Source organism: Protomyctophum parallelum, assembly GCF_964188405.1.
Source record: "Protomyctophum parallelum genome assembly, chromosome: 9".
NCBI classification, from domain to species: domain Eukaryota; kingdom Metazoa; phylum Chordata; class Actinopteri; order Myctophiformes; family Myctophidae; genus Protomyctophum; species Protomyctophum parallelum.
In genome coordinates this window covers 16119737-16131865 of record NC_139706.1, presented here as the reverse complement: position 1 = coordinate 16131865, position 12129 = coordinate 16119737, and the positions used below count along the sequence as shown (strand labels likewise).

Here is a 12129-nt window from a genome sequence, read left to right as displayed (position 1 = left end):
GTCTCCTTTAGGGCATTCACTTTTTTACTAGTTGACTAGTTGCCTTGTTTAGTTATTTAACTACCTATTATGTATTTTTTTTTAAATATTTGTACATTTAAAAACTGTGTACAGTCGACTAGTCACTTAATGCCCTAGTCTCCTTACCTCCAGTAGAACCCTCTGTTCCAGGTTCTTGTAGGTTCTGTGTAGCAGCTCTCTGGTACCCAGAACACCATACCACATCATGTTCTTAGTGCGACTCCTGAACCAACACACACACACACACACACACACACACACACACACACACACACACACACACACACACACAGAGAGAGAGAAACTCTCTTCACAAGATGGAAGTGCCATATCATCGAACCCTGTACACTCAAAGACACGCTCCATATATGGCCAGTAACAGAATTCATTCCATTGTGTTGATCTGACCAATATTATTATTATCACCTGCATTTCTCTGGGTGTTCGTCTCTCTTGTTGTTGAAATCCAGAGAGATTTTTGCATCCAGACCGATGCCAAAGTAGTTATTCATCACGCACTTTTCCGTGTAGCAGTCTCTGCAATGGAACAGAGTAAATTACAGTAGAATACATGAATAGCACAACAGAGATAGAACGTGTAGATGATGTAAATAAGGCCTGTGATGAAAGCGTGATGGACTTACATGTTGTCAGGGTCATAGTTGAAAGGGTCTGCATTGACCAACAGTCGGCTGATGAAGGAACTACTGGACAGAGAACCTGATATACCAGCCCTGAGACCTATGCGCGCACACGCACACGCACACGCACACACACACACACACACACACACACACACACACACACACACACACACACACACACACACACACACACACACACACACACACACACACACACACACACACACACACACACACACACACACACACACACACACACACACACACACACACACACACACAGGTATTAATCACTGGAGTCAGCTGGTGTAATTCAGTTAAATCATCTGGTTTTATTCTGTGAAATCCGCTTGTTTTAAATAAATGAAATCGGCTGGTTTTAATCAATGAAATCAGCTCGTTTAAATCAGTGAAATCGGCTGGTTTTAATAAGTGGGATCGGCTGTTTTTTTTTTAAATCAATGAAATCGGCTGGTTTTAATCAATTAAATCAGCTCGTTTAAAGATCAGTGAAATCGGCTGGATTTAATCAGTAAAATCAGCTGGTTTTAATCACTGAAATCAAACGGTGTAATCAATGTAATCAGCGGATGTTAATCAATTAAATGCGCTGGTGATATCAGTGAAACGAGCTGGTGTTAATCAGTGAAACTACAGCTTGGTGTACTGTAGAATTAGAACGAAACTCTGAACACTGTCAGAATCCAATAGAGCAGGTCTGAACGCTTGTCTAAATAAAACCAAAATACATAAGGAGGATAAAAATGAGTTCTTAACGGGATAGAGAAGGAGAAGGAGGAGGTCTTACTGGGATAGAGGATCTTGGTGTTGAGCATCGGGATATTTTCCCTACTTCCCGTCTGGGCAGGAAGTGATGCAGAGCTGCCCAGGGACAGGCTTCCCTTGCTGATGAGCTTCTCACAGGGTGACTTATTGACTACAGACAGACAGACAGACAGACAGACAGACAGACAGACAGACAGAGACAGGAACATTTTAGGTTGGTTTCCTTTAATGTGGAGACAGTATCTAGGCAGATAATTCTATCAAACTCCAACTCTTTTACCACCTGAGATCGCCTGCTGGTCCAAACACCCTCCTCGCCTTTTCTTTTTTTTTTTTTTTTTTTTGAATACAGTTTTTATTAGGCATTTTTTGTATACGACGCCTATTTTAATATAAATTGATTACGGTTCACAACTTGTGTTCCATAACGTGCTCATAACACTGCGGTTCGGTTGCGATGGAAAGAATCAAGAACTAATCACATACAGTAGTGTTATAATGTTCAGGTGAAAGAAGCGCTGTCTCTGTTGTGTTCTCCCCTCCATATTAGTATACATTATTGTAGTAACGTGTATGTTTGCGTGTCACAACCTCGCGCTTCGCGGCCGTTTGCGTGCACTGTCTGCGCTGTCTCCGTTGTGTTCCCCCCCCCCTCCCTCCCCCCAAATGTAATGAGTCCCGGGATGCAGGGAAGTCTTTTAGAGGAGTCCCAGGGACATTTTATGAGTCCCACTTCAACGACGTTAGGAGTCATATTTTGCCATTTTTACAAATTGCAGCATTTAACTCCCATATCATTTTATATGGTTATAATGTGGCTATATTCATGTAGAAAACAGAAGAAGAAATGATTATTATAACTAAAGCTAGAAAAATAAACTAGAATAAAAAACAAGCACCCAGAAGAAAATATGTTGACAACAGATAAAAATAAAATGTTAGGAAGGGACTAGTGGACAAGAGAATCAGCCATGACGACGGCGGCATCAAGGCTAAATCACCTGTAGATTTAGTCGACTAAAACTGGACTAACACTAATACATTCCAGGTGACTACAATGTGACTAAATGTGAGAACTAAAACTAAAATAGAAATTTGCCACCAACCCCAGAGCACCAAAAAGGGAATAAAAACACCCATGGGCAGTTGCGAGTGAGTGCCTCGTTGGAGCCAGGTGTGTTGACGGGAGGGTGTGTTGACTGGTACGCCGGAAGAGAGGACGGAACACTACGTCACGCTGCCACTCAAGTGACTACTGGCCAATCACAGCGCATCCTTTCCGGGACTTATCAGACCCGAACATGTGACGCACGCTCATGGGCTTCGCAAGGAATATCGGGAATTATTTGCACCTCCCTTGAGCGCATACGCTCCACAGCCGAAAGGGGCGTCTACCTTTATACGTCTAGGGTTTTTGACTGACCTCTGCGTGCCGTGGCGTGGCCCCGTGTGGAGCCGCTGTAGGACGAGCGGACAGACACTTTGTCCACGTCCTCCTCCTCGTCCTCCGCCGGCTCGTCCTGCTGCAGCGGACCTCCCACGGCCAACGAGAACACATCCTGGGTCTGAGCATTCTGCTCGTCCACCGCTGAGAGAGAGAGAGAGAGAGAGAGAGAGAGAGAGAGACAGAGGAACAATCACAATCCATTCAGACAGTATAGTAGACTGTATACACTTTGAGAAGCAATGCTGGTTCTCAAAGTGGCAGAGCCTTCAGAAGGCTCCACCTAGCAAATCGTGTTAACTTAACATTTTAATTGCCCGGGGATATTTAATCCATTACATTATAGCGCCCATTCGATTTATAAACACGGACCACGTTTAAAGACGGACCGGATGTTGTTGTGAATGTGTGTGTGTGTGTGTGTGTGTGTGTGTGTGTAGCAGCTAACAATAGCCAAACCACTCTAGAGTCGATCGACAACAACGGGAGGTAAAATAAATCTATCGCGACTATAGCGACTGGACCGCGGAGGGCCGTCTAACACAGGATCTTTTTTCATAATTAGACGGGATGATTTAGATCGCGAGTTATTAATGTTTTAAGATTTTCGTTTTTCATCGGCTAAACAGGGGAGGGAGTTTTTCGATGATGTCTCACTCTTACGCAACACAGAGGATTGCCCAACAGGCGCCCCTAGACTGTGGAGCCATGTGATCCGTTCGCATATCAATAAACTTCGTCTTTTGGACAATACTTCGTCCTGGGCGTCGGGCGTTACTAAAAGAAAGGACAAAGAACTTCGTCCTGGGCGTTGGGGTTGTTAACATTAAAAAAAAAGCATGTCTGTGCGACTCACCTTTCTCTGTGTGCTCAATAATTTGCCTGATGGCCTTCTTCAGGCTGTTTGCTCTCAACATCAGCTGTTCTCTGGGTTTAAACATGGCCGCCGCCGCAGAAGTGCAGGCAGAGGTGCGAGGGGGTGGCGTGGGGCAGTGCGGAGGAGGACAAGACAGAAGAAGGACACTACTCTCCCCCTCGGGCTCCTCCGCAATGGTGGGGGGAGGAGGTGCAGGGGCCAGGGGCAGCGGTGGGGGCGGAGGAGGAGGGGGAGGAGGAGGTGGTGGTAGTGGTGCAGGGAGGAGGACAGCGGAGGAGGCCTGCGCCTCCTCGCTCAGTGTCTTCAGGAGGGAGTCCAGTTTCTCCTTCAGGACGACACACTGCAGAGGAGGAGGAGATGCGGAGACATGGATACCTCCTCGCGTTCATACACACACACACACACCGAACAGACACAGAGGCATGTCGCGTTGATTGGTTTACTATGGTTTACTAATCTCACATATTGGCCTTTGTGTATTTTATTATGTATTATTGTTATTCGTTCGTGCCATTTTTCTTCCAGTTTTTTTGGCAAGTATCTTCTTCTACGGATTAGAGGTGTCAAACAAATGACCAAGTGTTACTAGAGCGTCGCAGTCCCGCCCCCCCTCGAGAGACCCGGAAAATAATTCCCTGTTCATAGACTTTTCAAAAAAGTATTTATTTAAAGACGTTTACGCCGCGGACTAAGCCAACTCGAGTTGTGACAAATCATGACAATAAATACAATGTTTTGGGCCGAACAAATACATTTTTTTCTTCTTTGTAATTATTTGCTTGGTCCAAAATATTGTGTTTGTTGTCATGATTTGTCACGACTCGAGTTGGCTTTGTACGACGCTTAAAATGTCTTTAAATACATACTTTTTGAAATGTGGGGAAATCAATGCATTGGGAATCATTTCCTGGGCCTGACGTCGTCATTAAAAGGGGCGGGACTGCGACGCTCTATTGATAGACCAACATGTATTCAGTAGTGGAAAAAGTACAAAATCTATTGAAAATAGCCGATCTACAAGCTCACAATGCGTCGCAACGCGATGCATTGGCTATTTGCATCTATTGAAAATAGCCGATCTACAAGCTCACAATGCGTCGCAACGCGATGCATCGGCTATTTTCAAATGGCTGAAATGTATAGGGTTGAAGTGGTTACTGTACGTTTTCTAATCAAAATTAAATCTCCAAAGTAACTATTAACTAAAGTTTTCAAATAATTGTAGAGGAGTAAAAGTAAAAAGTACTGGAAATTGGAAATACTCCAGTAAAGTACAAATATCTCAAAATTATACTTAAGTACAGTACTTAAGTAAAAATACTTAGTTACTTTCCACCACTGCATGTATTTATGTGTTGGTTGTATTTATTTATCATTGATTTATTCCGTTTCTCCTCAGCCGGCCTCATAGCACGCTACAGTACCTTTTCACAGCACCATGACATTGGGGAACATGGTGAGCCTCTCTACAGCTAAGCCACTGCCATCCCCTGACCCAACGGTACAACAGTTTACAAGCCAAGAAGAGACTATCATCACTGTTAACATCCTGAAAAAATATGCAAATAACATTTATTGTTGTTGTTGTTTTGAACATTTTCATAATCTTGCCACCACCACCAGTGTACTGCTGTAACTGTGCTTTAATATTGTGTTCTATTGTGGGTTTTTCGTGTTTTATTTGAATGTGTCAACTGTGTTTTTATCGTGTTGTACTGGAGATGTTTCGTTACCTTTTTGGCCATGAGGTCACATTCATCCGAGCTCTCCGTGTTCTTCTCGTACGCCTTCCCAACGCGGGCTACAAAATCCTTCACCGTCTCACACAGCACCCTGAGAACACACACACACACACACACACACACACACACACACACACACACACACACACACACACACACACACACACACACACACACACACACACACACACACACACACACACACACACACACACACACACACACACACACACACACACACACACACACACACACACACACACACACAGTGTCAACAGTATACAATAGTCAACAATCGGTCAATTCATTAAAGTGAGACAGAGGAATTGAGACAGAGAGAAATACGCACTTGGCAGAGGAGATCACCACAGAGTGCTGATCTGAGGTCAGGATCTTGGACAGATGAGCTGCTACCGAATCCTCATAGGTCAGAATATGTTGAACCTGGAGCAAAACAAATCAGACCGGAGTTACGGTATGTAAATATGAACTGCCATTATGTCCTGGAGACGTGCATGTCGTCAATTTGAACTGGAACATGTACTGGTGGTGACTGTGTAGCCTACTATTATGTCCTGGAGACGTGTATGTTGTCAAAATGGGGTCCGGTCCAGCCATGAGGCCCATAGGGCAGGAGCCTATCTCCTGTTTCTGTAGCGTGAGGCAGCTTGATGTACAAGTACACCCCCTGGACATGACGCTAGTATGTCGCAGGGACTTACCCCCAATCCAACCCCCATTAAATGGGGGTAGGTAGACTAATATGCATGTCAAACTGGGGGTCCTTGAAATTAAAATGGTTGAGAGTCACTGCTAGAGAGGTAAAAATCTTCTCTTATGGGGGTCCCTGGCGTATATTTTCTAATAGGGGTCCGCGGGGCTAAATTAGTGTCAATTTGGGGGTCCTTGACATGACAAAGTTTGGGGAACCACTGCTGTAGAATGTACATCCCTAAAATAAATGTTCTATTCAAAATAGGTTTTCTGCTCCCTTTGTTCATCCAACTACAGATTCACAAACAAACTAATCACACGGTATAGGTAGCTATGGGGGATGGGGAAGTGATGTCACTTCCTGCTGGCTACCTCAGAGTCATCGCTGCAGTCCTCGGTAACCGTAGAGGACGAGTGTTGCCGTGGAAACTTGGTCTCGTAGACCATAACACTCCACCTACAGCAGAAGGAAAGGGAACAGGAAACAAGGTATTGAAGACATGTCTATAGCAAGTAACTCGTCTGTCTTAGCATCTCATCTGTGGTGACCACAATGTAGTCTACGAACCAACCGGTGACGGTAATGAACGCTTGTACTGACGCTTGTCCCAAATATCTCATGTTGTGTGAATTGCGAACAATCTAAAACCACTAAATGAAAAAAAAAAAAAAAAGAAAGATTGAAAAATTTAAACATTAAAAAATTTAAACATTTAAAACATTTAATTAAAACATTTAATTAAAACATTTAATTAAAAAATAATAAAATCAATTTTAAAATAAAAAAGAATTGATAAAAAAATTAAAAAATAACCCACTTTCGGACATTTTGGACAAACACAAACTCACAAACTCTAGTAGTGAATGAGTGCCACGCCTATATAATATATGTCTTATGTTAGGTCTAGTAAATACCTTAAGAACGATTACTAAATAGTAAGTTAGTTACTATAGTAATTAACGATACATTGATAACTATTCTAACTGTACATATTGTTTTAAAAATAACTGTTCTTGGTGTGGACGACCTCTTAACACCTCACTCAAACTCTCATACTGTCTAGTCATTCACCTTTTGGACAAAGAATAGCAGATCTACAAGCAGATCTCTCAATGCGTCGCGCTGCGACGCGTTGAGAGCTTGTAGATCAGCTATTTTCGGGGCGCAACCCAGCACTCTTTAGCTAGTGGAGATGCGGTACGTTTGGATTACCAAACAAATTTGTTCAACACAAAATGCTGCGTTCCAAGTTCTGGAGGCTTTGGGGGGGGGAAGACCAATTCTCCTGAATGCTGCCTTCCGGCAGCGCATGGAAAGGAGTGGCATTTGCATTTCTTTAACCACAGTAAATGCTGCATTCGTTGGTCTGGAAAGGGCAGTGGTTTTACAGACGGGTAAAAGATGTCCATGTGTGCACGTCCCTGCTCTCACCTGTCTAACATCTTGGTGCTGGCTCTCTCGAGTTTCTCCAGTATCTGAGGTAGCTGTGTGTCATCGTCGCAGGCCGAACCCCATCCCAGAACCCTCGCCAGGTCATTCCCCGTTCCCAGTGGCAACACACCCAGCTGGCACTGGAGAACACCAAAAACATCGTTAGAGGACCAACCGTTATACTGAATGTTTCACTTTTAATAAACGCTTAATAAAAGAAAACTGTGTGAAACACACACTTGCAAAGTATAATACTAAAAGAAAAACGGAAGCTTATTCCTAGCAATTTTAACTTGCTAAGAAAGATTGATAAACATGATCACGCATGCACGCACGCACGCACTATAAAGTCTAACTCATGTTGATTAGGTGATGTACTGTAATGGTGATGTAAAACAAACGGTGCCAACACAATCTGAAAATATGTTGTTCCAGGGACGTCCCCAGAAGCAAAGATTTGAGTTAAAACATCCACCGACGTCACTCTGAAAGAATATATTTTCAATGATTTGCGCCCACATTTTCATGATTTTTCAAAAATATCAGACCTACAAGCTCGTAGCACTGCACTCAGTGCCACGCTATGAGCTTGTAGATCTGCTATTTTTCAATAACAGAATGCTTAAAACACCAAAATGGGTAACTTGCAACTGTATCAATATGGCTATTAAATTGCCCCATGACAAATAGTTTCTTTACAGAAACAGCCTCATCCGACATATATTTGACCGTGTTTGTTTACATGCTAGTGTTCGTTGACACGTGTTTGTTTGGTTAGCAAATCGGATTAGCCACATTGACAAGGACATCATCTGCTTTGCTACTATTTCTATTGGTTGGTGTGTGAATCAAATCGCCGAATGGCAACGCCCATCCCAGAAACATGACAGTTGACGTTACACTTTAGAGGACTGTGCCAATAGAACAACAGAATCGAGAGGGAAAAATAACCCCCCCCCCCCCCCAAAAAAAAAAAGTGAGTTTGTACAGTCCACAATAGCTGCAATAATGAACTGTAGTTCCATTCCACTGCAATAGAGCGTCGCAGTCCCGCCCCCTCGAGAGACCCGGAAAAGAAATCCCTGTTCATTTTCCTCAGACTTTTCAGAAAGTATTTATTTAAAGACGTTTACGCCGCGGACAAAGCCAACTCTTGTCGTGACAAATCATGACAATAAACACAATGTTTTGGGCCAAACAAAGAATTAGACCACTTTTTTTGTTGTTTTTCTTCTTTGCAATTATTTGTTTGGTCTAAAATATTGTGTTTGTTGTCATGATTTGTCACGACTCGAGTTGTCTTCGTACGACGCTTAAAAGGTCTTTAAATAAATACTTTTTGAAAGGTCTATGGGAAAAATGCATTGGGATTTAATTCCTGGGCCTGGCGTCGTCATGAAAGGGGGCGGGACTGCGACGCTCTATAGGGTGCAGTGGATTGCTGGGTGTCAGGTTACTGGAATTAGATTTTAAGATGTCCTGTGTACCTCTGTGTGTGATTGTGTGTGTGTGTGTGTGTGTGTGTGTGTGTGTGTGTGTGTGTGTGTGTGTGTGTGTGTGTACCTGTTTGTGCAGTGTCAGTGTGTCTATCTCGGAGAGCACCCAACCCACACTGCCGTCACCACCACACACCAAGATACGAAATGTATCAAACTTCTGAAACAAACGCAGACTAGGGAGAGAGAGAGAGAGAGAGCGAACACAAAGAGAGAGAGAGAGAGAGAGAGAGAGAGAGAGAGAGAGAGAGAGAGAGAGAGAGAGAGAGAGAATAAGTTCCGTTAAGTTGGCGCCATGATTGTCCATCTATTAACACATTTATAATTTGTGACACACGGACACGCGCACATTAAGCATGCGCATTAAGCAACTAGTTTACTAAGAAAAAAAGAAAACAAAGTAAAAAAAAATCCCCCGATTTTGTAGGCCTCAAGATCAGGTAGATCATAGTTACAGTCACCAATGTACACAGTTTTTAAATGTACAAATATTTATTCCCCCCCCCCCAAAAAAAACCCCCCTACATAATAGGTAGTTAAACAGTAAACTAGTCAACTAGTAAAAATGACTAGAAGTGAATGCCCTAGCACACGCGTACACTCACACGTGCACGTGCACACGCACACGCACGCACACACACACAGACACACGCACACACACACACACACACCCTAGGTGTGGTCCTCCGTTCATCAGGTCGAACACCTGAGCGGGGTTCAGCAGCTGTTTGAAACGCCTGAGGAACTTCACCCCCTGGTTGTCTCCACTCTTAGAGTTGACAAAGACCAGCAGAGGACTGGTACACGACGGAGGACAGGACGCCTTCCAGAAACCTGATGAATGAACAGATTGACCAAAATGAAAGATTGACCCATTTTGACCCGAGATCAGATTCTACAAATGTCTTCTACATCGACAGTTTTCTGAAAAAGCATGACAATGTTTGAGAACGGCTGACATAGCAACATGGGTAATATTTCAGAAAACCGTCGTGATTTAGAATGCATTTGAAGAATCTTTTCTCAGGTCTAAAAAGGGTTAACACTCTCACTGGTCGGGCTAGAAATGAGTAATGACAGTTCTGAAGAAGTGAGACGGCTGCTGACCGTCGGAGTCGATGCTGTTGAGGGCAGTCGGGGGGATGACCGAGACTTTACACTGTCCCAGAGGACACTTGGATGACAGCTGCTCCTTACAGCCACTGTGAACCTGCAGGACAAAGACGGACACGTCATTTCTACATCTAGCAAGTCATGTATGGGTATAATCAAGCCAACAATATATAAATTCCATCTACTGTGTCCCCTATAGGCCTATACCAGGGCTGGGCAACTTTGACGATGGAGAGGGCCACTATATTTCCACACTCCCTAGGGCCATACAGTGTATTACTGTCGTAGCAAAAATAGCCGATCTACAAGCTGCGACGCGTTTTGAGCTTGTAGATCGGCTATTTTTGCTATATTCGAATTGAAATCTTGAATTTTTGCCTTTAATTATACTTGTGTTGAGCAATTGAGCTACTAATTTAGACTGAAGTAATTAAAGCGGGTCATGTTTGCATGTTGTGGAATTATAACAGCTGAAACCAATATCTTATCAGTATTCTGACATTAACCTGAGGGCCGCATAAAGTGAAGGTGGGGGCCGCATGTGGCCCCCGGGCCACCAGTTGCCCACCCGGCATAACCCTCAGATTAATTGAATTGGGCATTGGGTTTTTGCAAATTCGCTTATTTCCATCGCTCAAAAAAATCTATGTAAATACTATCCCAAGCGGCACACTTTACTAACTTATTTCTAGGGTTGTCCCGATCAGATCGGAAATTGGCTCAGATCGGAAAGTCGGGGAGAAAAGATCGGATTTTTAATTGTCTAATGCGGTGCTTCCCAAACTGTGGTGCCCGTGCACCCCTTGTGGTGCGCGGGGCGCCTTCTAGGGGGTGCGCAGCATGACAAGACTAATGGTGGTGCTATGGTTTTATTTTATATTATGCCAATATATGGCAAGTATATGCAGAATATAGCCTATACGCTGCATATATATGCCATATCCAGGTTAATGTTAGGGCTGGGACTCGATTAAAAATGTTAATCTAATTCATTAGAAGCTTTGTAATGAATTCATCTTGATTAATCGCATTTTAATCGCATATCTATATATCAATATTCAACACGAGAACAGTGAGAAACCTTTTTTTTCAAATGTTTTTTGGTATCCCGGTGAATCAATGGATAGGGACTACGGGATACCACTCATTTTCAACATTTTACTGTCATTAATATACCTTAGAGCTGTTGTGTGGAAATAATAAAAAGTCACCCCATTCTGTGTTGCCTAGAACTGGAGGTCTGAAAAAAAAAATCAGTAACATTATGAAGTACATCTCAGTGACATCACAAAGCTGTACTTCATAATGTTACTGTTTTTTGTCAGACCTCCAGTTCTAGGCAACACAAAATGGGGTGACTTTTTATTATTTCCAGTGCACACAACTCCATAGAAAAATGTTGAAAATGAGTGGTATTCCCCTTTAAGCAAGTGCCTATATAAAGTGTCTATGAATACTTTACATGACAAAATATAAAGATCGGATCGGGAAAAATCGATATCGATATGTCTCATAATAAAATGGGTTCGGACTTCGGGAGCAAAAAAACTAGATTGGGACATCCCTACTTATTTCGATGGAAATAAGCGAATTAGCACTGAATCCCAACGTCCCATTGAGGGCTTATGGTAGGGGAAATAGCCAATAATGCACTTTTGCACAAAATATCACCTGGTACCTCTTTGGTGGGGACGTAACAACCACACATAAAAGGTAAGAAAGCCTTCTAGAAATCCGAAATTCTCCTTTAACCATCAATACTGTATCTATCGCTGCATCTATACATTCATCTACCATCAATATCCATCCGTCAATCAATCGATATCCATCTTTTATCTATCCATCCATCAATGCGCAGCC

At 43.0% G+C, this 12129-nt stretch overlaps 1 protein-coding gene across 1 annotated transcript in view; it reads right to left on the bottom strand.

The window, feature by feature from the left end:
* dgkd (diacylglycerol kinase delta) overlaps positions 1-12129 on the bottom strand; it is a 49882-nt gene that overhangs the window by 9975 nt on the left and 27778 nt on the right. Inside the window, exons 8-20 of the mRNA XM_083773533.1 lie at positions 10264-10366; positions 9828-9990; positions 9224-9332; positions 7661-7800; positions 6601-6685; positions 5864-5958; positions 5506-5605; positions 3752-4112; positions 2875-3039; positions 1474-1602; positions 666-762; positions 448-558; positions 148-244 (exon numbers count right to left, since the gene is read on the bottom strand). Coding sequence (XP_083629659.1) covers positions 148-244; positions 448-558; positions 666-762; positions 1474-1602; positions 2875-3039; positions 3752-4112; positions 5506-5605; positions 5864-5958; positions 6601-6685; positions 7661-7800; positions 9224-9332; positions 9828-9990; positions 10264-10366 — 1755 coding nt within the window. The remainder of the gene's footprint in view (positions 1-147; positions 245-447; positions 559-665; positions 763-1473; positions 1603-2874; positions 3040-3751; positions 4113-5505; positions 5606-5863; positions 5959-6600; positions 6686-7660; positions 7801-9223; positions 9333-9827; positions 9991-10263; positions 10367-12129) is intronic.